Source organism: Ictalurus punctatus, chromosome 1 (assembly GCF_001660625.3).
Source record: "Ictalurus punctatus breed USDA103 chromosome 1, Coco_2.0, whole genome shotgun sequence".
NCBI lineage: Eukaryota > Metazoa > Chordata > Actinopteri > Siluriformes > Ictaluridae > Ictalurus > Ictalurus punctatus.
Window position 1 is genome coordinate 2494396 of NC_030416.2, and position 25064 is coordinate 2519459.

General features: G+C 42.4%; 1 protein-coding gene across 1 annotated transcript in view; it reads left to right on the forward strand.

Moving 5' to 3' along the window:
- The first annotated feature begins 9645 nt into the window (after nt 1–9645).
- The window catches only part of agap3 (ArfGAP with GTPase domain, ankyrin repeat and PH domain 3), a 133237-nt gene continuing 117818 nt past the window's right edge, over nt 9646–25064 (forward strand). The window contains exon 1 of the mRNA XM_017465345.3: nt 9646–10483. Within this exon, the coding sequence (XP_017320834.1) occupies nt 10114–10483 (370 nt within the window). The 5' untranslated portion in view covers nt 9646–10113. The remainder of the gene's footprint in view (nt 10484–25064) is intronic.

The following is a 25064-nucleotide window of genomic DNA, read 5'->3' on the forward strand; positions in this document are numbered from 1 at the left end:
CTTTTCAACATCTACCATGCACTACCATGTTGAACCTTCTTCACTACACCTGTAAAAGTGTAAATGACTTACATTAAAGTGCACGTATTATGGTTTTTCAAATATTCCCTTTCATGTAGCGTGTTATATACGTAGCTGTTTGTGAATGTAAAAAGTCTGCAAAGTTTCCAAAATCAAAGCGCACGACAAATGGAGTTATTGACTCCCAAACTAAGGAACCAATTCTGAACAGCTGAATCGAGTCGTTAGTGATTCCAGACTCACTTCCTGTACTAACCTATGTAGGTTTGTAACAAAAAGCCCCGCCTCTGGTCTTCATCACCTACTCGCTCACAGACAGAGCTGAAACTCGTTGCGGTAGTGGGCGTTTCCTTTTTGAAACACGCTGACAGCGGTAGACCAATCACAACAGACTGGGACATCTGACCAATCAGAGCAGAGTATGCTCTCTGAAAGGAGGAGTTTAGAATGAATCATTTAGAACGAATCATTTAACGAGTTGTTTTTGACACTGGGGGGGAAAAAAAGTAATGCTGCAGTGTTTTTTAACCTCAGATGCACGTAAATCTATCGTATGAGGCATTTAAAACAAAATAAGGCATGTTTCAAAACCATAATAGGTGCACTTTAATATACCGTCATGGTAAGATGGTAAGAATTTATGAAAACAATCAAACCTCTAGAACAAGAAAGAAGTTTGTGGAGAGTTGGACATGCAGTAGACATAGGCCCTGGTAATTATTTTATTAGCACCAGTAAATATTATTAATAGTATTATTTTAACACATTTTAGAATAATTATAAAGTCATCAAAATTCTGGAGTAGCACAAACGGAACTATGGGAATTATGTCGTGAGAAAAAAAAATCCAAAATAAAATCAAAATAATTTAGTATTTTAGCATCTTCAAAGTAGATGCCCTTTTTTGCCTAGAATGTTCCAGAAATGTATTCTTGGCCTTTTCTCAACAGATTTCTTGAGGATTTTCCCTGAGGTGCTTTTTAAACAGTATTAAAGGAGTTCCCACCTATGCTGGACACTTATTGGCTGCTTATTTTTTTGTAAATAAAATGTTAGTCTAATGAAAGAAACGAATACGTCGACACGATTATATTTTTGTCTACGACCTCGACTTCACACATTTAATCACACACCTTCAGATCAAGAGGTTTTTAAGATCACGAGAAACATTTCAGTCGGGTGTCCACAAACTTTTGACCGTCAGTGTACGTTTTTTTTTTTTCCATTAACGATCTTTTTACGATCCAATTCACTCTAAAATGCCACTTGTATCAGAGATCTCTAAAGCTGTTAAAACAAAACCGAACCTATATTTGTGCTCTCTCACCGCAACACTCGATTGTAATTAATGTCAAATTGGCTGTTCTGTATGATCAAGAGACCTAACTCAGATTGACCCACTCATTTCAGATAAAATGAGATAAAATAAAACTGCTGAAAAAGAAAAACGTCTTCATATTAGAAGGCTTTTTTAATAAATACAGATCCCGAGGTGATGTTCTGTTCTGGAGCAGATCCCCTGCAGGGCGATGCAATATTCATGGCAGATTTGCGTATCAAGGAAAAAACCAATAATTTTCTGACAGCGTGATGGTGGTTTTACTCAGTATGAAATACAATGTGCAGATTCAAGTATTTTTTTTGTTCTTTCTCATTTACTGAGGCACCAGTGTAAATCCTTGAAATGTTTTCTTTGGTGACCTTCTGGAAAATAAATAAATAAATAAAAGGTTCAAATCGAAACATTTACGCCTCCTCACTTTAGTGTTCTCTCTTAAGCCATACTAGCAAGACATGTACGTGAGCTGCGTAGGATTCAGAACAACTCATTTGCATAATAAAAGATCAAAGCGATCCCTCCTGATCCTGTGAATGGAGGGCGGAGTCTGTCCTGGAAGACACCACGCCCATCGTAGGATAACAGTGATCAATCGACTTTGTATTGATTTGTAGTGACAGTTGTATTATTCAATGAATACTATATGAGAAAGAACTGCTAAGGATGAAGACGTCCACCATCTTGACTATCCTGTCAGTTCCGGTAGTGCTGGTACTCTCACTGTTGGATCTTATATGGTCTCCATATTAATAATGCATTGTACCCTGTTGGCATTGTTATCTTCTTCTTCCTGCTGTGATGATCAGCAATTATATTTCAAGCGTCCTCTTTTCTTCACAGCTTCCGTAGTTCCCGTAGACCTTAAACACTACTTTTCTCACGAACATTTCCTCATGCCAAATGCTGTGCGATTATGTAGATTTGATCCTTTGTTTCATTTCAGTATCCGTCGCTGGCCGGAGGACGGGTTGCTCATTTTGGATCTCGGTTCCTGTTCTTCTTTCATCCCTTCTTGGGGAGTTTATTCTTGCCCTAATTACACCATGTCTACTGTAAACACAATGGAGCTGAATTGATTTGCATAGTGTTATGGTTTCTGTTTCACCTCTCTTAAATACCAGTGGGGAAAACCTGGCCAATGTACGCCAAGAGGAACTCACCTTAGGACTCCCCTGTAAGATGCTCAGAGATTACCTCTGATGACAAGTTTGAACTTTGTCACAGTAGGAGCTGTGTGTCCAGGTCCTACATAGGACATGCTGGTGACGTCTACCTCCTGGTGAGCCAGACTCTATTGAGACAAGGGAATCCCCCTGAGTTTTTCCTTCCTGGCAGATGAACAGTTGGTCTGAGGATCGGATGGCCTCCATCCGATCCAAATAACACCGTAGGACGCACACCACGGATTGCTCTGCAGGCTCATCATCGTTGAAGACTGCAAGGCCAATCAATTGATGAAGTTGGGCGATAAGACCTTTGGAACAAATTTCAGATTAAACCACACGGTCACTCCAGAGATATCTGGCCACTAACGCATGCTAGAAAAGCTTATCACTAGAGTATGTAACTCTTCAACGCTTTTAGCGGAAGTGATCACTGTTATTAACCAGTCATGACATACATTTCACCTTTAGCATATGAAAAAGGAGCATCTTTAGGAACCGGTTTATTAGTTTATTAGAACCCCTTGTTTGAACTGTTGGGTGTAAATTTTCCATCATATCTCTTTCCAATAGTCATGTGGCCTAGAGCCCAGAAAAGACCGGCAGCATATTAACTATTAACTACAGTATATAACTCTGTCATCAGGACCCATTAATCTGATATAGTCGCCATCCAGTAAATGACGTTTTGGGCTGTAAAATGCCCCTTAATCAGACACTGCGTTTTAGTGATGGTAGGGGTGCTTGCCAGGGTCAAACCTAATGTTGTACCAGGGGTCAGAGGGTGTGAAACCCCCTACCCAAGTTCGTGCAAGACAGGTGTGTCCCTTGTATGGCCATTCTTGCTTCATGATTCTGAAACCTGGGTCCGATTAATGATAATAATGATAATGAGTCTTTATTGGTCACATATACAGTATAGCACAGTGAAACTGTTTTCTTTGCATACCCCAGCATGTCAAGAAGCTGGGGTCAGAGCGCAGGGTCAGCCATGATACGGCACCCCTGGAGCAGAGAGGGTTAAGGGCCCAACAGTGGCAGTGCTATTAGGAATTGGTGGGGCTTAGAAAAGCTGGGGCTTGAACCCCCGACCTTCCGATCAGTAACCCATAGCCTTAACCGCTAAGCCACCACTACCGATTATCAGGGATACTTGGCAACAAGCGTGAAGAATGATCATCAGGTAGCGCTTGTGCTAACTACACTTGATGACGAGCATAAACCAGGTCAGCAGAGAGTTGCCCCGTGTCCTGGCCTAGGTGGGGCTAGGAGCGAGGTGTCAATCAGCTCCTTCGCAGAAGGATTAAGTTCTGCAGACTTAAGAGTCTGCTCCAATGCCACTCGCCTGCAATAACGTGAGGTCCTAACTGGTCATCTTCAGTTCATCTGCATTCAGCACTTAGCAGAAGTGACGGCATACAGGCATCAACCAACCAATTCCTAATATCTGCTTGAATAGCCATCACAAGTCACACCATCCAACCCTTCTTAAACCGCCACCGGCTCCAGATCGGCTGCCATGACTAATTCAGCGCCAACCCGACTTCTTAAGATGGCAACTCCGGTATCTATTACAAAAATTCCATCTTGCTTCTCTCGTTGGAAGGTCTCACAACGGATGGCGCAAACATACAAGGTGTTTCTGTATCCTTGATCCAAGTATCGGCGTTCTGATGAGGAAGATCCTTCTCATCTTTTTACCGTCTGTATGGTAAACTGTTCAATTGTCAGAATTGTCAAATATAAACGTATAATCCCGCAGTCTTGAGACTCTCTCTGGACTGCAAGTATAATGTTTTAGCATTTTATCATCTTTGTTCATTTGTATTTTTGCAGCTGTCTATTGTGTTGTGCAGTAAATCATGAATAAAGAGAAGAACAGAGAGAGAGAGAGAGAGAGAGAGAGAGAGAGGAAACAGAGAGATGGACTACGAGCAGCTGGTGAACTAGCTACACTGTGCCAATAGGAAAACCCTGCCGATTGTATATTTCCCCCTCGCGCCCAAGGAGCTGTCCATCCTATAGCCAAGTGCCAAAGGGACCATCTGTTAGGATAAAAAGGGATATGAAAATAGAGACTGACACACACACACACACACACACACACACACACACACACACACACAATACTATATGCACACGCATACATACAGTCATACACTATATGGTCAAAAGTATGTGGACACCTGACCTTCATACCACATATGTGGTTCTTTCCCAAAAAGTTAGAACTACAGAATTTTCTAGCATGTCTTTGTATCCTGTAGCATTACAATTTCCCTTCACTGGAACTAAGAGGCCCAGACCCAGACCCAAACCCAGAGCTCTATGAAGACATGGGTTGCCAAGGTTGGAGTGGAAGAACACAAATGTCCTGCACCTCAACCCCACTGATGACCTCAACCCGACTTCCGGGATGAACTGGAATGTTGAATGTGTGCCAGGCATTCTTACCCATCATCACTGCCTGACCTCACTAATGCTCTTGTGGCAGAATGGGCAAATCACCATAGCCATGCGCCAAAATCTAGTGGAAAGCCTTCCCAAAATAGTGGATGGTTTTGTTTGTTTGTTTGTTTTACCAGGAATGGGATGTTCGCCAAGAACATGTGCTTGTGATGGTCCGGTGTACACAAACATTTGGTTATACCGTGTCATTCTGGTGCAACCACTTTCCACCCTCTTCCTCTATCCTAAACAAACAGCATCATGAAGACCAATGAGCTATTGAAACAAGTCCAGGACAAAGTTCTGGAAAATAAAGCACTGCTCATCACCTGACCAGCACCACAGTGAAGCATGGTGGTGGTAGCATTATGTTGTGCGGATGCTTTTCTTCAGGAGGGACTGGGAAACTAGAGCCAAACCCAGGGTAATCCTAGAAGAGCTTCTCCGCTGAACAGGACAATGAGCTGAAGTATGCTACAGAAACTACATTGGAGTGATAAAAAAACAAAAACAAAGGACCTGAATGTGTTCTTGGCCCAGTCCATCCCAGACCTCATTCCATTTGGGAATCTGTAGCAAGACTTTAAAAAACTGTTGTTTACCAATGGACTCTATCCAAATTGGCAGAGTATGAGCAATTTTACCAAGAATAATGGGCAAGAAAAAAAAAAAATCAGGATCCAGATGTGCAAAGCTGATAGACATATCCCAGAAGACTTGCAGCTGAAATTGCAGCCAAATGTGGTTCTACCAACTGTTGACCCAGGGGGGTGAACACTTATGCAACTCACAAATGTCTGCTTTTTTGTTTAGTTAACCTTTTTAAGACAGTAAAAATATTTTTGCATCTTCAAATGTTAGATTGTTAAATATATGAAGTGGGTTCAGTTCCAGGTCATAACATTGTAAAATGTGGGAACGTTCAAGGGAGTGAATAGACACATAGATGGATAGATGGATAGATAGATAGATAGATAGATAGATAGATGGACAGTCCATGCCTTATATATTCTTCTACATATCTATTCTGGAAAACCACACATTGTGTATCTATCTGAGGGCAAAGCCATTATTAACATGCAGTTCACGGCCATGGGATACAAGACACTGAATGTTCTGGTTCTGAAATCCTTCAGGAATAACATGCAGGAACTTCACCAGCAGATGGAAACAAAATACTTTTAAAAAGCCACTCAGTGCTTCTCTGCACTGCCACAGGTGGCGCTGTTTCCTTCTTTATGTGATGTTTAAGGGATTAGATATATAGAATTTGTATGAAACTGACAGAGTGTGAGGTTTGTTTTTACACGGATCATTTATTTTCAGATCTGATTTTTACACAATTTGATTTTCACGTGATTTCTACACAATTCATTTATTTTCACATGATTATACACAGTTTGTGTATTTTCACTTATTTGTTTTTCGCATGATTTTTTTTTTTACACAATTTGATTAATTTGTTTGTCACGTGATTTTTTAAAACATGATTTGTTTTCACGTGAATGTTACACGATTTGTTTTTCACATGATTCTTTTGCACAATTTATTTTTTTCACATGCTTTTTTTTACACGACTTCTTTTTCCACGATTTCTTTACACAACTTGTTTATTTTCTCGTGAGTTTTACACAAATGTTTTTTTTCGCATCCGATTTTCACACACTTTCATGTGATTTTTACACGATTAGTTTATTTCCACGTGATTTTTTACACAATTTGTTTTTCACACAGTTATTTGTTTCCGTGTGATTTCTGTTACACGTCTTCACGCGGGATTTTTGCTGCAGATATTACATATCACACAGTCACAAGTGAAAAACATTAGTGTGGAAAGTGTGTCATCTCTACGGACATTTTCCCCGAGTCACGTTATGACGCTCGAAACGACAATTCTTACAATCTGTAAAAAGTATGTAAGGTGAAATAAATATTCATATCGATGCTGCAGCATCAGCAGAAGTAAGACAGAAAAGCTGAAAAGGTGGAATTTTACAGTGTGAAAGTGGGCCAGCACTTTCCTTGTTTTATCTGGTAATGACTAAAGTTTAATGAGTTTTTATCCTCACTCTGTTAAAGAGGGCAGCTGAACACACTGCTTAAGGCATCTACACTAGCACAGATCAAGATGTCTAAAGAAACTGGGCAAATATTAATGGCAGCGGGTGCACGGTGGCTTAATGGTTAGCATGTTCTCCTCACACCTCCAGGGTCGGGGGTTCGATTCCCACCGTGGCCCTGTGTGTGCAGAGTTTGCATGTTCTCCCCGTGCTGCGGGGGTTTCCTCTGGGTACTCCGGTTTCCTCCCCCAGTTCAAAGACATGCATGGTAGGCTGACTAAAGTGTCTGTAGTGTGTGATGGTGCCCTGCGATGGATTGGCACCCTGTCCAGGGTGTACCCCGCCTTGATGCTCCCTGGGATAGGCCCCAGGTTCCCCCGTGACCCTGAAAAGGATAAGTGGTATAGAAGATGGATGGATGGATGGATTAATGGTGGCGTCTTTATAACAGATGATGATTCATTGGATTTCTATCTAATTTGGCCACAGAAGTCGTCAACAAACTTGTTTATACGTGTAACTCATACGTCTTTCAAGTTTCAAAACACATTAAATATGTCAATATTGAAATACATGTGATATATATTCTTAGCAATTCTACAGCTAATTTGTTGGTTCGTGTTGCATCTTGTACACACCATTGAAGATCATGCAAATTTGAAGGAAGTTGCCCAATCTAAGCGCGCTACAGCCCCGTCCTCACATTCTTCCCACTCAAGTGGCCACTTCAAGTGTTTAACACAGAGCTTTATCCCTCTCTCAGTTTAAGGAAGTTGAAATCAGTGCTTGTTAGGACTTCCTTCCTGTGCACGGGTCAGTGATGAAGCACACAGAAAGCGGCCAATTCAGATTGCGATCATGTAAACACATATCACATAAAAAGAAAAGAAAAAAACCCTAAACACTTATTCATCTCAAACACGGAGACGGAGGGAAGAATAAAATGTATTTTGTTCTATATAGGTTGAAACAAACAAACAAACAAAAAAACCCCTTAATTAGTGATTTAAGGAACCAAAATAAGGTTCTTAAGAGTGACGCCAGGAGAACCTGCTTACAAATCCAGTCTCACAAAGAAGCTTATAGGGTTCACTTTAAACTGCGAAGGGATGATACCATGAAGAACCAATGCACTGATCAGAAGAACCATATACATATATATGAGACATAAAGAACTTCTTTAATCCCCAAAGAACCATACAGCTCAAGTCAAGAACCATATAGAGTGAAAAATGGCAGAGTGTATGCTAGAAATGTGTTATACAGGTGCAGCTCAAAAAAAAAAAGGTCCAGGTTGCTTTGATAGCGGCCTTCAGCTCGTCTGTATTGTCGGGTCTGGTGTCTCTCGTAGATTCTCTATGGGGTTCGGGACAGGCGAGTCGTCTGGACAATCAAGCGCAGTAATACCATGGTCATAAACCAGTTACTAGAAGTTTTGGCACTGTGGGCAGGTGCCGAGTCCTGCTGGAAAAGGAAATCAGCATCTCCATAAAGCTCGTCAGCAGATGGAAGCAGGAAGTGATCTAAAATCTCCTGGTAGACGCTGCAGTGACTCTCGACTTGAGAAAACACACTGGACCAACACCAGCAGATGACATGGCAACCCAAATCATCACTGACTGTGGAAACTTCACACAGGACTTCAAGCAGCTTGGATTCTGTTCCTCTCCACTCGTCCTCCAGACTCTGGGACCTTGATTTCCAAATGTACTTTCATCTTCCCCGTGATTGTGTGTGCGTACTGAATCAGACTGAGAGATTAAAGCCTCAGGAAACCTTCGCAGGTGTTTGAAGTTAATTATCTGATTAGAGTCTTCTCAGGTCGACGTTTCTGTATTATAAATTCTTTCTTCTAATATTTTGAGATACCGGATTTTTGATCTCCGTGAGCTGTAAGCCGTAATCATCGAGATTAAAACAACAAAAAGGCTTGAAATATTTCACTTTGTGTGTAATGGATCCACTTTTCGAATTAAATTACGGGGGAGAAAACGAACTTTTCCACAATATTCACATTTTTTGAGATGCACCTGTAGATAGGAGATTTTCTGGGAGGAGTCTCAGGTGAGTAAAGCTGTAACTCTACGTTTGTTCAGCATCTTCAGGACAGAAGAGTTTACCATGAGTTTGCCTTGTTAACACCACAAGATGTGTGTGTGTGTGTGTGTGTGTGTGTGTGTGTGTATTTTATTAACTTCAAGAGGGAAAATAGGAGTGGTTGGTGAAGGATGTAACTATAAATGTATACAATGTACAACGTGTCCCTCATTATTAACTGTGTAAAGGTGACAACAAAGGCTGGATCCCAGTATGCTGACTAAAGGTTCTTTATTTCTTTGCCGTGCGCGCGCGTGCGTGTGTGTGTGTGTGTGTGTGTGTGTGTGTTTGGCCTTTCCATGTCAGAAATACAATACACGGTTGCATAATATGGCCAGGAATCAAACTGATGAGCTTTAATCCCTTCGCCACAAGGACGTCCAATCGCGTTTACACCCTCCCCCATCCATCCATCCCTCCCTCCCTCCCTCTCTCCATCCATCCTCGCGCCCACCATTACGCGCTCCGTGACGTCACCGCGCGCGGAGGTGGGCACGCTGGGCGGAGCTTCTCGAACCCAAAGAAGAAAAAAAAAAAAAACAAAAGCAAAAAGAGAGAGAGAGAGAGAGAGATAGATAGAGAAAGGCTTTATGACTTCTTCAGCACGTAAACGCCGCAGTGCATGGACCCGCGCGCGCTCTGGTAAAACGGACACATTGTGCGGCTTAAGAAGAGAAAGAAAATAACTCAGTTTTGTAGCAAAGAATAAAGAAAGGGAGCGCGTGCAGCGTGAGAAAAGGCGTGTCCGGTCGGTAAGGCGTCCCAATACTAAAGAAGGACAATACGCGGTAGAAAAAGAGAGAGCCCCGTGGCCAGGGGAACAATGCACGCGCATCAAGTTTTGGTAATATGAAGCGCGGATCGTTGCAGGCGGAGACCGAGCGTTGATGCATCATAACATCGCAGCGTATAGCGCCGTTCCAGCCACAAATCCTCCCCGTTATTTCTCACACCAACCGAGCACGTTCACTTAGTCCTCGTCGCGATGAATTACCAGTCGAGCGTCCCGGTCTCGGGCATCTCGCCGCCGTCGCAGCCGGCCATGCCCGCTCCGGGTGCGGTCCCCGCTCCGGTCCCAGTCCCCGTACCGCAACCCATGGCGTCTCAGTTCGGTTCCGGATCGTCTGGCAGCTCCGGGCCGGGTCAGTTCGGCTCGGGAACGGCGTCGGGCCCCGCGGCTCAGTCCGGCGCTTCGGGCTCGCAGTTCGTGCTGTCCAACTCGGCGGCGATCCGAGCCGAGATCCACCGCTTCGAGTCCGTGCACCCGAACATCTACGCCATCTACGACCTGATCGAGCGCATCGACGACCTCGCGCTGCAGAACCAGATCCGCGAGCACGTCATCTCCATCGAAGGTAAGCCGGTTATCAACAGAGATCCACATCACCGCATCACCTACTAGCAGCGCGTGCTAACGTGCGCCCTTATTCACCCAATTCCGTTCACTTGTTTATTTAGTTATTTAGTGCTTCATGTAGCTGGGAGAGAAAAATAAATAAATAAATAAATAAATAAATAAACACCCCAACAACAATAGAAACCCTCAGAGAATTTCTAATGGTTCTAAAGGATATTGTATTGGTTTTAATGGAAACGGTCCCTGTGGGTATCCACTGGTATTTTGTTGCCTTCTTTTGGTGGCATGGTATGTCTAGTGGAAACCATTAAGGACCTGTAATTGAAACGGTTTTAATGGTTAACAGCTGATGGTTTGTAATGGTGTATGTAGTGGAAACCATTAGAATTTCTGTGACGGTTTGTTTTTTGTTTTGTTTTTATTCCTACCTGGGACCACCTGAGGTACCATAAGCACGTCACAATATTTGATCAGATACAACATTTCTAACATTTCCGTCTGTGATGTGCTCCAGCATCACGATATTTACTCTGTGGATGAAAATGTCCTCTGTGTTCATCAGGAAAAAGGGTAATCGAGGTCCATGCTGCACTTTTCCAGCTGACACCAAATGGGTTAAAAAAAAACAAACAAAAAAAAACGAACTATGAATAATTTAGAGGTGTTCCACACATTTCCTGTTCTCAATACCAAACCCATATAGTGTATCTGAGGTCTTGACACTCATTACAGATTCAGTCTCAGCATCCTCCCAGTAATCCCGAGTTCACGCCACGCTAGCAAGCGACAAAGCATCCGTTCGTTTTCGACGTACGTTTTCCTTGCGAATGAGGTATAGACCGTTCCTTCCCTATGCTACACGCAGTTTTAGTACCTACCTGTAGTGAGTCTTCGTTTGCTGTTTAACGTGCTGAAATAAAAGAAAAACTTCGCTTCACCTCGTCGTATCTTGTATGTCCTGCCATTTTTTCGGGAACGCAAAATCAAGCAAACTCCGCAATATTCGGAGGGGCTCGCGGTTTTAAAATTCTTAACCGTGGATTTGCTCCAAGACGCCTCATGTGACATCATCACGACTCGCATTCAGCCTAAGCCCTCTTCGATTTGTGTGTGTCGAACACGAGTCCAGCTAAAAGGTCTGCTTGACCAACGAACACCGCTGCGAACGAGCGATTCCGCAGAGCAACCTCGTGCGATTTGCAATCTCGCCAATTAACACAAATGACTCCGTTGCGTTCGAATAAAAATTTGAGAAGGTACATATTTGTTACCGTTGCTATGGAATGCTGGATAGGCCACACCCACGTTGCTGTCGCTCAACGATAGCAATTGCTACACGTCCACGAGAGAGAAACTACAAGCGAGACGGGCGGCTAGTATTCTTCTAGTTGTTCTCGTTTAGCTACGTATAGCTACCGCGAGAAGCCGCAGTAGCTATATGCGGCTGTAGAAAACGAGCGCGGGGTGAAAATCCGTTTTGATCATGTTGCGTGTTCTGTAGATTAGCAAAGCAAGCGGACTAGCTCGTACTAGCTACGTACACGTTTAATGCCGGGGGCGTATGTGACAGGATACGATGAAACAGGAACTGATTGTAGGTAGGAGTGAAAGTCGTGAGTAACCGTGGGAACGATTATGGTTGGAGATGGAGTCTTCATGAAGGTAGATCTCCAGGAACAGGGTTGGTGATGAGATCTACACCCATGTTGCGCCAATATTTCCGCACTCGGGACCAGCGTCAGCACGAGTACATCTAATATAATCTGATCAACAACTGGTTACTAACTAGCGCTAATGTTTATTTCCTATAAGAAGCACGATTACAAGCCGGTACACTTGTAGTGTAGGCTGCGCCAGACGGAAGCGTACTGGCTTGTGTTCGAGAATCCCTTTTTCATACAGCGCATTAGCGCATTATCTTCCCGTCCTGTACGCTGCAGTCTTTTAGCCCAGACCGTACTTGTTTATCGATTAGTATTCTAGGCTGCGTTAGGGAGATTTATGACGGTTTGGATTCGTATTGGCAAGGCCGAGTCGAACGAACGCTCCGGCGATGGTTCTTCCTCCGGCGAGTTCGTCAATCAAGCGCACTCTGAGGTTTTTGTGAAGCGGTCAGTTATGTCGATGAACAGAGCAGCAGAAATGCAAGCGCTTTATATACGTTAGTCGGTTATGTAAGGGATGAAACGTCTGGGAGCATGCTGTTGGAGGGGGAGGGGGGCATATCCGAAGGAAATGAATCGACGTCTTCTGACCAATCAGATTCGAGAATTCACAAGGAGAAATAATAATATATTCTTTCTAAATTGTGTCGAGTATTTTCTAGACAAGTGCCAGCGCACTTCAAGCTCCTTGTTCCTCCAGTATGAAGGGTGGAATGATCTCCGAGGACGTATTATCTGGTAGAATTGTTTAGACTACGCATGACCTTTGTGCGATTTTTGTTCATGATACAACATGCACTCCTGTAACCGCTGTTCAAGTGCCTTTGTATCTAACCCAGCTGCCGTTTTAACCCTTTACCCGACCTGTTTACTTATCTGACAATCAAGATTACAATTACAAGCTTTTATTTATTAAATAATGATACGGCATACTTTTTTTTTTTATCCGTTTATCGATACGTTTCATGTCGTCGAACATGTAGTATCTGTTAAAAGACGTTGAACTCACTCGGATGCCTAGTCGCAGTTAGGGCTGGACTGTACTGTCGAGTTCTCCCTTCTGATTGGTCAGAAGGTGCCAGTGAATTTTCTCTAACAGCAGCTCTGCAGGTTTAAACCGACGATGCTCGGGTGGCATTACGTTATCGTTTGTATATTAACAGCTTACACGGGATACTGCGGACACTTCACATACAGATAACGAGAGTTATTTAACGTTTATGGAAGGAGTCTCCGGTGTCAGGGCTTAGTAACAGTCAAGAGGTAAATCAGCCCCTTCAAACTCCGCAACATTCGGACGAGCGTGCAATTTTTCAAAACGGCCGTGGATTTTCCGCAGATTCGTCATCGTGACATGCGTTCAGCCGAAGCCGTCTTCGATTCGCGCGCGTCATACGTGACCAGCAAACATCACTGCGAAAGACAACAAGAAAAACAAACGCAGCAAAATCAAGCATTTTTAGCTGCACCGCTCACAAAAAAAAAAACACTTTTTATAGCTGCTGTAATGTGTTTCACGGACGTTCCTCAACATTCCACGTAACTATAAATGGATAACATGCGGCAAACACTTCAGGACACGCTGCCATGGGAAAAGAACAAATTTCGGTTCGGTCTTTAAAAATGCGGATCTATTTTCCTATACGACAGCACGATGAGTCGTTATCGTTATCGTTAGACCTCCTGTATAACGACCTTGACGGTGACGACCAAGCACCGGATCCGTAAACCAAAAATATGATGCAACAGGACGGGAAACATGACTTTCAGTAACCTTGTGGCCGAACGTGGCAGCCATTTTGTGTCAATAAATAGTCAATTCTCTCGATTTGTTATTTTTTTTCCCTCATTTACGTTATGAATTCGTATGTCGGACGAGAACACGACGAGCCCGCAGTGACCCCCAACCCCCCCCCCCGACTCAATCATTCATCCTAAAAACACGTGCTGTTTTAAGACTCACGATGATGTTCATGAGACTCCAGAAACTTCTAGCTGGTGTCTCGGCCGAGTCGGTTCACCAAGTTCTGCCTCTCGCTCGTAAAGAAACTCGTAGTCCTGACTAGCCCTGAACTTAAAACAATACGAGAAGTGTTTAAAGGTTTAGTCAGTAATCGTTACCACAATGACCAAAGAGCTCATCTCTAAAAGCGACAGATTACAGCGTCGTCGTCATCGTTGTCGTTCGGTGGTGTTTTCCATCTTCGTTTTTTTTTGAGCATCCGGTCTCTAATTTCTGGAGGAAAACAACAACAACAAAAAAGGAAACGAGCGCTTGAGATATTTGCATGCGCGGTGTTTTGTCATTAACGTCGCAGATCACTTTGCACATTTGGATTCTGTAGTCGTTTTCTTGTTCCCAGATGTGTGTGTGTGTGGGACGACGACGACGACAAGTCGCATTTTTGTCGTCGCTGAAATACACAAAGATCTCAGATGTTCGCACGTGGCTTTGTTTCTGATTTAAAAAAAAAAGAAAAAAAAAAGAAAGAAGAGTAATCTCGTGCTCTTGCTGCATTCTCCCGTGGCTCTGAACTGCCATTTAATGCGTCAGAGTGGAGAGGAAAAAAAAAGTCCAAAGAGAGAATCTATGCAGCAGTCTTCACTGCAGCAAACCTTGTGGAGCTGTTACAGGGCGAGACAGTGATTGTGTGTAATTTTGTGTGCGTGTGTGTGTGTGCGCACACACACCCACCTGTATGCCTGGACTGCAGACTTTTGCCGCGGTTCTGCATTAAAGCACAGTGCCTGCCTGTTGCTTAGGAACCAGAGGCTTGTAGTTTTGCTGAAGATCAGAAGAGAACAGGAATTAAAATAAAAAAAAGGGACGGATTAGAGAACGACTCGGATCCGATCGTACGGCTCCTTCGCATGTCGTCCGAACGCTTCGACACGCAGCGGTATTTCGGCAGATTATAACGCGCCCATCTGGTTTACCGCACTCGTTCGGACAGACCTGATTAAACGTACGTGCCTGGACAATGGGCTTCGAAGACGAACCTGAGAACATATTTGCCGAGAAGATATTTACTCGTGTGTGTATTGGGAAACAGAAGGAGGGCTTAGCGTAGGCAAATACGATGTATGTAAGCTGCGAGATCAGATTATCACGAGGAGTCACGCGGGATTTCTGTCCATTTTTGTCACTTTTTATAACAAACCCATTGTCAGGGCTTAAGATGATGAATATGTATGATAGACACTGTTCTGTGTGGTTTTTATCCCCCAGTGGCAGACATGATCATGTACTAATGCGAATGTCATTCCAAAAAAAAAAGAAATAAAAAATGTTTGCCTGTGGTTTATCGTTTAGATTAGTATTCAAAATGTCATGGGGTTGCAGGACGGGAGAGATGGAAAGTAAATAAAAAAATAATAAAGGATATTTAAATGACTGCATCAGACCTGCAAACCTTGACGTATTTTGCGTACGATCACCCAAACGAACTGACCGCCTGGAAGCCCCGCCCACTCCGCCACGTCTCGCGTTAGTAACGTTCTAGTCTCGGCTGAATTTAATCCCCCGCTTAAAAAACGAGCTTTTTTTGTCAAGGGAAATGTTTTGTTTTGTGTTGCTTGATGGGAAACTGAATCCATCAACGGCGCTCGACGTTAAATATTAACGTGAACGTTTAAATAGGTATATTATATTTAAATAAGTAAGCTTTAAAAAAATTTCTTTTAGGAAAAACCGCAGGAAACAGTTTGGATACGTCTGATCTTAAGTTATTGAAATTGGATGGATATTGTTATTATTATTATTATTATTATTCTTCATCTACAGCGCTGTTCTTGAATTCTTGAATCTGATTGGTCAGAAGGCATCGGCAGGTTTATTAATTTTTAATGCGCTTGTTATCATTCTTGTTCCTTCGAGTAGGGGGACGCTACCATATACCCATATACAGCCATGTTTTCGGGAGGTGGGGGAAACCCACAGGAACCCGGTTTTAGGATTGATCCCGAAAACCTGCTAGCCGCTGTGCCGCTGTGCTGCCCGATGACTCGATGATTGAGTCGATGTTTTCAGTGGCCGTCAGGGTAAAACAGATAAATCAGTGCGGTAAAATAAATGGCGACCTTTTACCCGTCCGTGCTCCGTATGAACTCGCGCTTCAGAGGCACTCTATCAATCCTAGAATAAATAACTGGGCCAAGCGCGACTAATGTTTAGCGATGATCAGGAAACGTTTGCGTACAATTATACCGAGGCTTTTTAATCGATTAAATCGAACGCCCCCCCCTCCCCCCCAAAAAAAAAAAAACCTCCGAAGAATACGAAGTTGCCTCACGGCGTCCGCTTGTCATCTGAATTAGCCCTGTTTTTGGGTATCTGACAGCACGTGCCTCTCCCATAAAGGTCTTTTGTTGAGACGTGTTTGGATCCCTCGTCTTCCTGTCAATCACTGCTTCAAAACGCCATTCACGATTATGCTAACGAGTACAACTTTGGGAGCTGACCTTCGACCATAATCTAGTTTCTGGGAGGGGGGGGGCGTTTGAAAGATTGCGGTGCCACACGTGAGGTGGTTCTTGCCGTCACTTGGCGCTCTCCGGACGAAGAAGAGAAAGTAGGCCATTGTACCGGCAAAACAAAGGCGCTCTCTTGAAATTTGCCTGACGGGCTGTTTTCCTCGCTGGTCTTTAGAGAGCACGCGTGTCTTGTTTGCTTCACCGTGGGGATCAAAATCGATTTGCGCTGCTTTTGAAGGCGATATTTGTCTAGCAATTAGTAGTGATGGTCAGACAAATATTTCAGAATGAAACCTTTTGTGTTCGGGCAGTCGTATCCATTTCCTTTCCGTTTATAAAAGCTGGGTACGAATTTTCTGGAACAAGCCTCGTTAATGCGTCAAATCGTATCATTGGTGAGGAGGTACTGCGATTTTATTAATTTTTTTTTTTTTATATATACAGACTACACGGTCAAGTTTAAATCACTTCTATGTTATAACTCCAATAAAAGTTTGACAAAAAGTAGACAATTTTACGCTTTCAGCTCTCTCGTGTTCAGATTTTTTCTCGTGGGCGTGGCTAAATTGAATTCCGCCGGGCCGTGAACAAGCCTGGTATTTGGATTCGTGGCTGTTTATGCACGTATTTATCGGCGCATGAGTACAAACGTTGTGTTAATCTGGGGAGAATTCTTTGCTCGGTTTGGTCTATGAAAACACAACACAACATTTACACCATGACCGTGACACTGAGGACGTTCCCAAAGCGTTGCGAATTCAGTTTGAAAATGTGATCAGTTGAACGTCCCTTTAGGTATAAAATTTATACTCTGGTGCCCAGAAAAGAAAAAAAACAAAAACAACCCAACAACCTGCTGTAGTAGTGGGGTGGAGGCATCTGGAACGGCATGCTGGAGATTTGCGAAGAGAGCCAGATGACGCAAAGTCTCTGGAGCTCAGGAAAGAAATGCCGGATAGGCATCTGGAGCAGTGTGCCGGAGCTCTTCGGCAGGATCGGCAGGGCTGCTGAGCAACAGATGGCCACTGACATGAGAAGAGGCTTTGGAGAGCTCGGAGCCAAACATGCCTGGAACCCTGGATCTCCTTGGCACGGAGACGAACATATTCACATTCCCTCTCTCTCGCTGTATATGAAGTGGATGTTTGAGTGACGCAAACCAAAATGGAGGTCAAACCAAAATGGAGGTCTGGATTACATCTACGTTGATATGTTTGTCGCATTTGGCTGACGGTTTTATCTGACGTGACCTATTATTGAGTGAGCAGTTAAGGGTTAAAGGCTTTGCTCAAAGGCCCAAAAGTGGCAACTTGGTGATGCTGGAATTTGAAGATGTGACCTTCTGAACAGCATCGAAGACCTTAACCACTGAGCAACCACTGAGAATGATTATTGATCTCTGGAACACTGATAAAAATAAACCGAGGCCTGGTCTTTTGCTTCCTGTTCTTGCTGGATCCCACAGGACCCTGCTGGTGGTATGGTCTTGGAAGAATGTAGCTCGCTATATGTGAGGGGCTGGATATAGTGTGAAGCCGCCAACTAATTGGAGCTTCCACGCTCTATTTAGGGAGACAGAATTGAACTCCTCGATTCCGATTATGGAACAGGGGCATGCCATAATTTTTTTTTTTTTTTTTTTTTCATATATAAATGCAAGGACATTCAAGGATACTCGAGTTCTATCCTGCTGTAGATACTTCTCAACATTGCACAGGCGAAGAGTAGGAAGCCAACTATTTCCTTTTGGGTTCGATTCAATTGTTACTTGACATCCTTTTGCTTTTTCTGCAAGCTCATGTTTTCCATTTTCTTTATTTTTTTTTTTAAACTCATAATGGGTTTTTATATAAATAGAGTTTGTCTCATAGACCATGCGGAGAGGACTAAAATAAGATTCGTACTATTCATCTGAAGGAGCTGCTGATTCATAGACCATTTAGGAATGGATGGAAACTAAAAGAGATTAAAAATAAATAAATAAACACCTCAATATGCACGCGTCTCACGTTTTTTTTTTTTTTTTTTAACCAAATATCTCGCAGCGTCCGAAGGTTTTGATTAACGAGCTCGTTTCTAATACGTTATCGTTTCTATGGTGACGGCTAATTAACAGGGATGTGTATGGCGGACGCTTGATATAATCGCAGACTCGTAGTAAACGTACTGATGTTTGGAAAGATATGGTGAAGTTTTCTGTAAGATGGTTTGTTTAGCATTCGGGGAAGGAGTCTCCAGTGTCAGTATTTATATATATTTGTATATATATATTTATTTACGGTTTCTTGGAAACATGACATTATTATTATTATTATTATTATTATTATTATCTTCCCATGAGAGAAGGAAATAGATGCTTGTGAAGGATTTATAGCCGCTACAATGTAACTGTTAACAAGAACTAGCTTGTTTGAGTAAAAGTAACTATAAACAGATAAAAAGCACGTCATTTCTAATGAACATATATATATCATAATCATAGCAGTTTGCTTATGTGGTCTAACATATTGTTATTCACCTGGTTGTTTATTTTCCTATAACAGCACACCCCCAAGCGTTTTATTCCTTGCTTAGTAACAATTACAGAATTGTTCAGAAGTTACAACTCCTAAACAATACGAATTGTACGGAAGCTTTCAAATTCTAATATCTTTTGTGCGTTCCCTTCTTCTTGTTGTAAATAGTCTTTCAAAGCAACGCTGTCGTTTTGCTAGCAGCGTGTCGGCGAACCTGAATTTCGTCAAACATCGTACGATATTTTTGTCTCATCGCTCACCCATGCTAATCGTTGGGCGAGTTGACACCTTTCTCACAATCGAGCCGCGAAGTAAAAAGTCCTGAAGATCGATTGTCTTCTCTTCGAGCAGGTCCGTGGGAGTCACATCAGTGTCGAGTGTTGGTTCTGCTTGTTTGAGCATTTCCGTGATGGCTGCCCTCGAAGCGCACTTCACCACACAGTAGCCCACATCGTATTATGACATGGGTGATAATATAATATAAAATCAGACTTTTAAAAAAAAAAAAATATATATATATATATCAGTAGTACCAGATTGCTGTTGTGTAACTGCTGTTGTGGCTGTGGTTTGGAGGAACTCTGTCTGTCTTTGGGATCTGATCCCTTTAACCTCTCCTTTTGTACTCTATTCTCTTACTCCTCCAAAAGGTGTCAAAACCTATGCATCAGCCATAGATATATATGAGTTTTGACCCTTTACTACAGCAGTATAGACGTTACTTTCACTTGACCACATTTCGGTATAACGCTGTGACTTTTCTCACTTCTGGCCCTTCTAGCGTAATGTCTGCACTGAGCGGCTACTCCGCTAATCGCCAGGCGAAAGCATTATTAGCGTGGTTTTCCAGCTAGAACACCAATTTGCCCATCCTGTGCCTTACTTTTTTTTTTAAAGATCCAACAATTCCACAGTTTGTACAATATGGAAGTCCAGAAGTTTGAGAAGATGAGGTCATGCTAATAGCTAACAGCGGTTGACGTGTAAATTATATACATTTAGCACACAGATCGCGTCACGGTCAAGATTTAATCTGACGAATCCGATCACAGATCACTGGAAGAGAACCGCTTCTCGCCGGCATTGCCCCATGGCTGAAATGCGATCACGCTGTTTACATCACCACTTCCTGTGTTTCCCAAAAGCGTAGCGGAGCAGCATGACCCCATGGCAAAAAGCCACCCCCTCTTCCTTTCCCGCCTTTTTTTCTTCTCTTCCTCACACACAGAGGACCATGTGGTCTTACTTTGGTGCTGAAAGGCCCGAGTGAGCGCGGAACAGCAGGAACAGAGCCACGTGGGGTTTCCATTCACTGGGTTTTATGTGAATTCTTGTATGACACAGTTTAATTCAAGAAAACGCTGGAACAGCAGAAGAAATTGCCAAAAAAAAAGGGTGTTTTTGTATGGATTAAAAGAACAAGCAAATTTTCATCACGGGTATATGATGTATAAGTGTGCATTCCAGTTTTTTTCCATGATGGTCTGTGTTTAGCTGGTTTTTACCAGATGTTAATGAACACATCTGCTCAAATAACTGTGAATTGTAAAAAATATTAATTAAAAAAAATAATAAAAAAATTGGTACGCCTAGTGCCAGTGTTACTTAATTAGCATAACTGTCCTTATATATCTGCGATATCTGTGCTGTTGTAGGAAAATAATTTAACATTGTGGTTTTATTTCTTATTCCACAGCAGTTTGTCAACGCTAACAATTTTGTATTTATTAAAGGAAGAAATGTTCTTCTTTTGCAGTTGCATTTATTGTTGTGGAACGTCCGTGAAATCAAACCAGATACAAACAAATCTATCCGTAAATCGTTTGTATGAGTATTTACACGAGAAACGCGGTATTCATTAAAAAAATAAATAAAATCTAGTTACTTTGCAAAAATGTTTGTATCCTAAGAGAGCTACACAGCGTGCATACATTTACATATAATCTGAACCTCTGTTGATGGGATTCAAATCGTATAATTGGCCATGAGTTGCGGTGACATTATTATATATGCTGATTATGTAGTCAAGTTTAAATTGCATATTTCAATTTGACACAGTAATTTAATTTAAAAAAAAATAAAAGCCAGTCCTTTCATATTAATGACTTGAAAGAAGGTCTGTGGCCAGTTTGGTGCATGTAGCTTGAAAGCTCTGGGAGGAGTAGCGTTTAAAAAATGTGGGTTTTCGAAGAAGAATGATTAGATGAGTAAAGTTTGAGGACAAACTTTGACGTTGGCTTGACAAAGCAGGTCTGAAAGTTTAAAATAGTTATCAGTCTGAAATCTGAAGGTAATGTGAAGTTTTAAGAAAGAGAGACAGATGGATAGGGTGTTGAATAGATAGAGACATAGGGTGACAATACATGTAGAGTTGAATAGATGGAGACATAGGGTGCCAATACATGTAGAGTTGATTGGAAAGATACATAAGGTGCCAATACATTTGGAGTTGATTAGATATATACATAGGGTGCCAATACATGTAGTTGATTGTATAGACACATAGGGTGCCAATACATTTGGAGTTGATGATTGGATGGATATGTAGGGTGCCAATACTTGTAGGGTTGAATGGATGGATGGATGGATGGATACATAGGTAGAGTAGAGTACTTGTAGAGTTGATTGGATGAATTGATAAGACAGATAGGGTGCCAATACTTGTAGTGTTGAATTGATGGATAAATAGATAGATAGGGTGCCAATACTTGTAGTGTTGAATAGATAGATAGATAGACAGATAGGGTGCCAATACTTGTAGTGTTGAATTGATAGATAGATAGATAGATAGATAGATAGATAGATAGGTTGCCAGTACTTGTAGTGTTGAGTTGATAGATAGATAGATAGATAGATAGATAGGTTGCCAGTACTTGTAGAATTGATCAGAGAGAAATTTTCCTTTGGCTTTGGGAACTCACTAATTCAGGACCTTTGCTAATAGCGAATATGATTTGTAAGAGAGATTTGTTTAGTTCATGAAAAGAATAGATGAGGAAAGGCTTTTGCATAAGGCTGTTACACAAGGATGAAGAAAAAGAAGGTCATGTTGTTTGGATTCTGCGTCTCATCTCTCGCATGCAGCTCTTTTTTTTGTGGCTTAATATGCACGACAACACATTACATAAGAATACTCTCTGACAAAAAATCACACATCACACGCGTTCGTTTTCACGGCGATGCTCGGACCCCTTGTTAGTGCTTCTGTTCTGGACAGCACCGCTGCGTGTGGGCTTAATGGAAGGAAAAGCTGTGGATATCATTCACATTTCTAATGAATGCACACATTTTTCTTTCCCTCTCGAGTTTAAGAGAGCAGTTACTATGGCGACGTTGGAAAAGGAAGGTCATCTGGATGCCGCAGATGATGTGGGCGCGCTTTAAATGACAACACCGAGTTCTGCCATCATCGGTCTCTCTTCCGTCGAGTCGTTCAGCGCTTTAATTATTGGACGCTTGTGTTTCGGCCAGGTACGGGCTGATCGTCGTGTTTAAGGATGCTGGTGGCTTGCTTAATTGCACTTGATCTTGCAGCTCTGCTTTCGTCTTTATTCAACTAGCGTCTGAAGTTTTTCCCTGTTGTGCTACAACACAACCAGCTGTGATTTTACACAGCTGCCGAGGTGACATGATGTGAACGTAGGGAAGCCGCAAAATACTACATTAGGGCCATGGACGCCGTGAGATATGTTGAGACCATGAGATAATACATCGATGCCACATGTTAATTGACTGAATCCACAAGCTATGAGACGTATATTGAGGACACAGTGATGAATTTTGGCCGCAGATGAAGATCTAGCGAGACCATGAGATAATATAGTTTGGCTGTGAGATCATATATTGAGGCTGCAAGATAGTTCATAAAGCCATGAGATAATACATCAAGACCACGAGATAATATCGGAGGTCACAATATAGTCCAACAATGCCATGAGGTAACGTATTGAGAACGCAAGATAATGTATTTTGGCCACAGAATGATCATGATAACACATATTAAGGCAAGAAGATAAAATTAGACCACGAGATAATATAGCGAGGCCATGAGATATCTTGAGGCCACAAGATAGTAGAATTAAAGCCATGCGATAATATATTTTGTCTGTGAGATCATATATTGAGGCTGCAAGATAATTCATACAGTCACGAGATAATATGTCAAGACCGCGAGATAATATCGGAGGTCACGAGATAGTGTAACAATGCTGTGAGGTAACGTATTGAGGACGCAAGATAATATATTTTGGACACAGAATGATCATGGTAACACACATTAAGGCAACACGATAAAATATCAGACCACGAGATAATATAGCAAGGCCATGAGATATCTTGAGGCCACAACATAGTACAGTTAAAGCCATGAGAGAATATATTTTGTCTGTGAGATCATATATTGAGGCTGCAAGATAATTCATAAAGTCACGAGATGCCATGAGGTAACGTATTGAGAACACAAGATAATATATTTTGACCACAGGATGATCATGATAGCACATATTAAGGCAAGAAGATCAAATATGAGGCCGCGAGATAATATATCACGGACACAATTTAATATACGAGGCCACAAGATAACATACAGAGGGCAGGTAGAACATATTGAAACCACAAAATAATTTGTTGTTGTGAGATGATATATTGACGCCGCATATCAATATATTGAGACCACGAGATAATATACTCGGACCATGAGATAATATGTTGACTCCACAAAGCTACAAGATAATGCACTGAGGCTACAAATGAATATATTGAGGATATATGAGAGAGTGTATCAAGGCCACACACCTAGTCGCAGCTTTACCACTGACACTGGAGACTCCTTCCATAACTGTTCTTCGCAGAATTCCCCCATATCAACATCCACACATGTCTTTTTATTGTGTTTTCCTGGCTGTCGTTACTATAGAAACAGCAACTGCCTCGATGCACTTACAGAAAGTTTTGGTGAACGTTGCTGTGATCGCAAATCTTAGAATGACCGGATGCTTTGTACGTTTCGAGAAACGCTGAGCTGGCTGGTAAGATGAAGTTTTTCCGTGTACTCCCCCCAACCCCCCCCATTCATTTTCTGTTGCGTCAGTCCCTTTTGGAAGAATAAAAAACCCCGGAACAATCGATGAAAGCATTATTGTGTTTTCAATCATTCCGACTTTCTCCACGCCAGCTGCTGACGCCCGGTTTTCGAACGCAGTGTATTCTCGCGCAGTCACAGGACGTCGGAGGATGATGCGCTCCGTCACTCTCGAGCAGAGCAGCCACTTGTGTCAGCTCTTTCCCCCCTTTGTGAGTGTTTTTGCGATGAGTCGAGAGTGGGCCGACTGTACGCCGGGTTTCGGAGAAAGCCGCTCTGGCAGCGTGTGGAGCTGGCAGGGAAAGTGCTACGTTCAGCAGTGAGGGCCAGCTCCGGTTTCTAGAGATCCGCATGCTTTCCTGCTAATCTTCTCAAAAGACCCGAGCGTGAATCTCGAAGAGTCAGAGCATGGATATCTTAATCCTATAAAGAGGTGGCAAGATGGAGGAAAAAATTTAGGGTCGGAAATTAATAATTAGCGCTGTTTATAGAAAAAACAATGAGGTTGATTATTTTGCCATTACAGTATGTCCTAAAGTGCGTTATTCCTCTTATACCGCAGAAATTTGTTAACGCTAACAGTTTGTTTTTGTTGTTGTTGTTGTTATTAGTATTTCGCGACACGAGATACTTTCCATCGGTTTATAGTTGCGTTCGATGTTGCGGACCGTCGTTATCTCACCAGCGTCTCGTTTTTTCTCCAGACCCGAAGATCAAGCGAACAGAAGTCGTCAAAAAACCTTCCGTAAACGTTAAACAAACGTTTTCTAACAGAAACGTCACCGAATCCACACCGGTTACGTTTGACGTACGCGTAGCACGTTCCGGCGTAGTCGCTGTGTATGA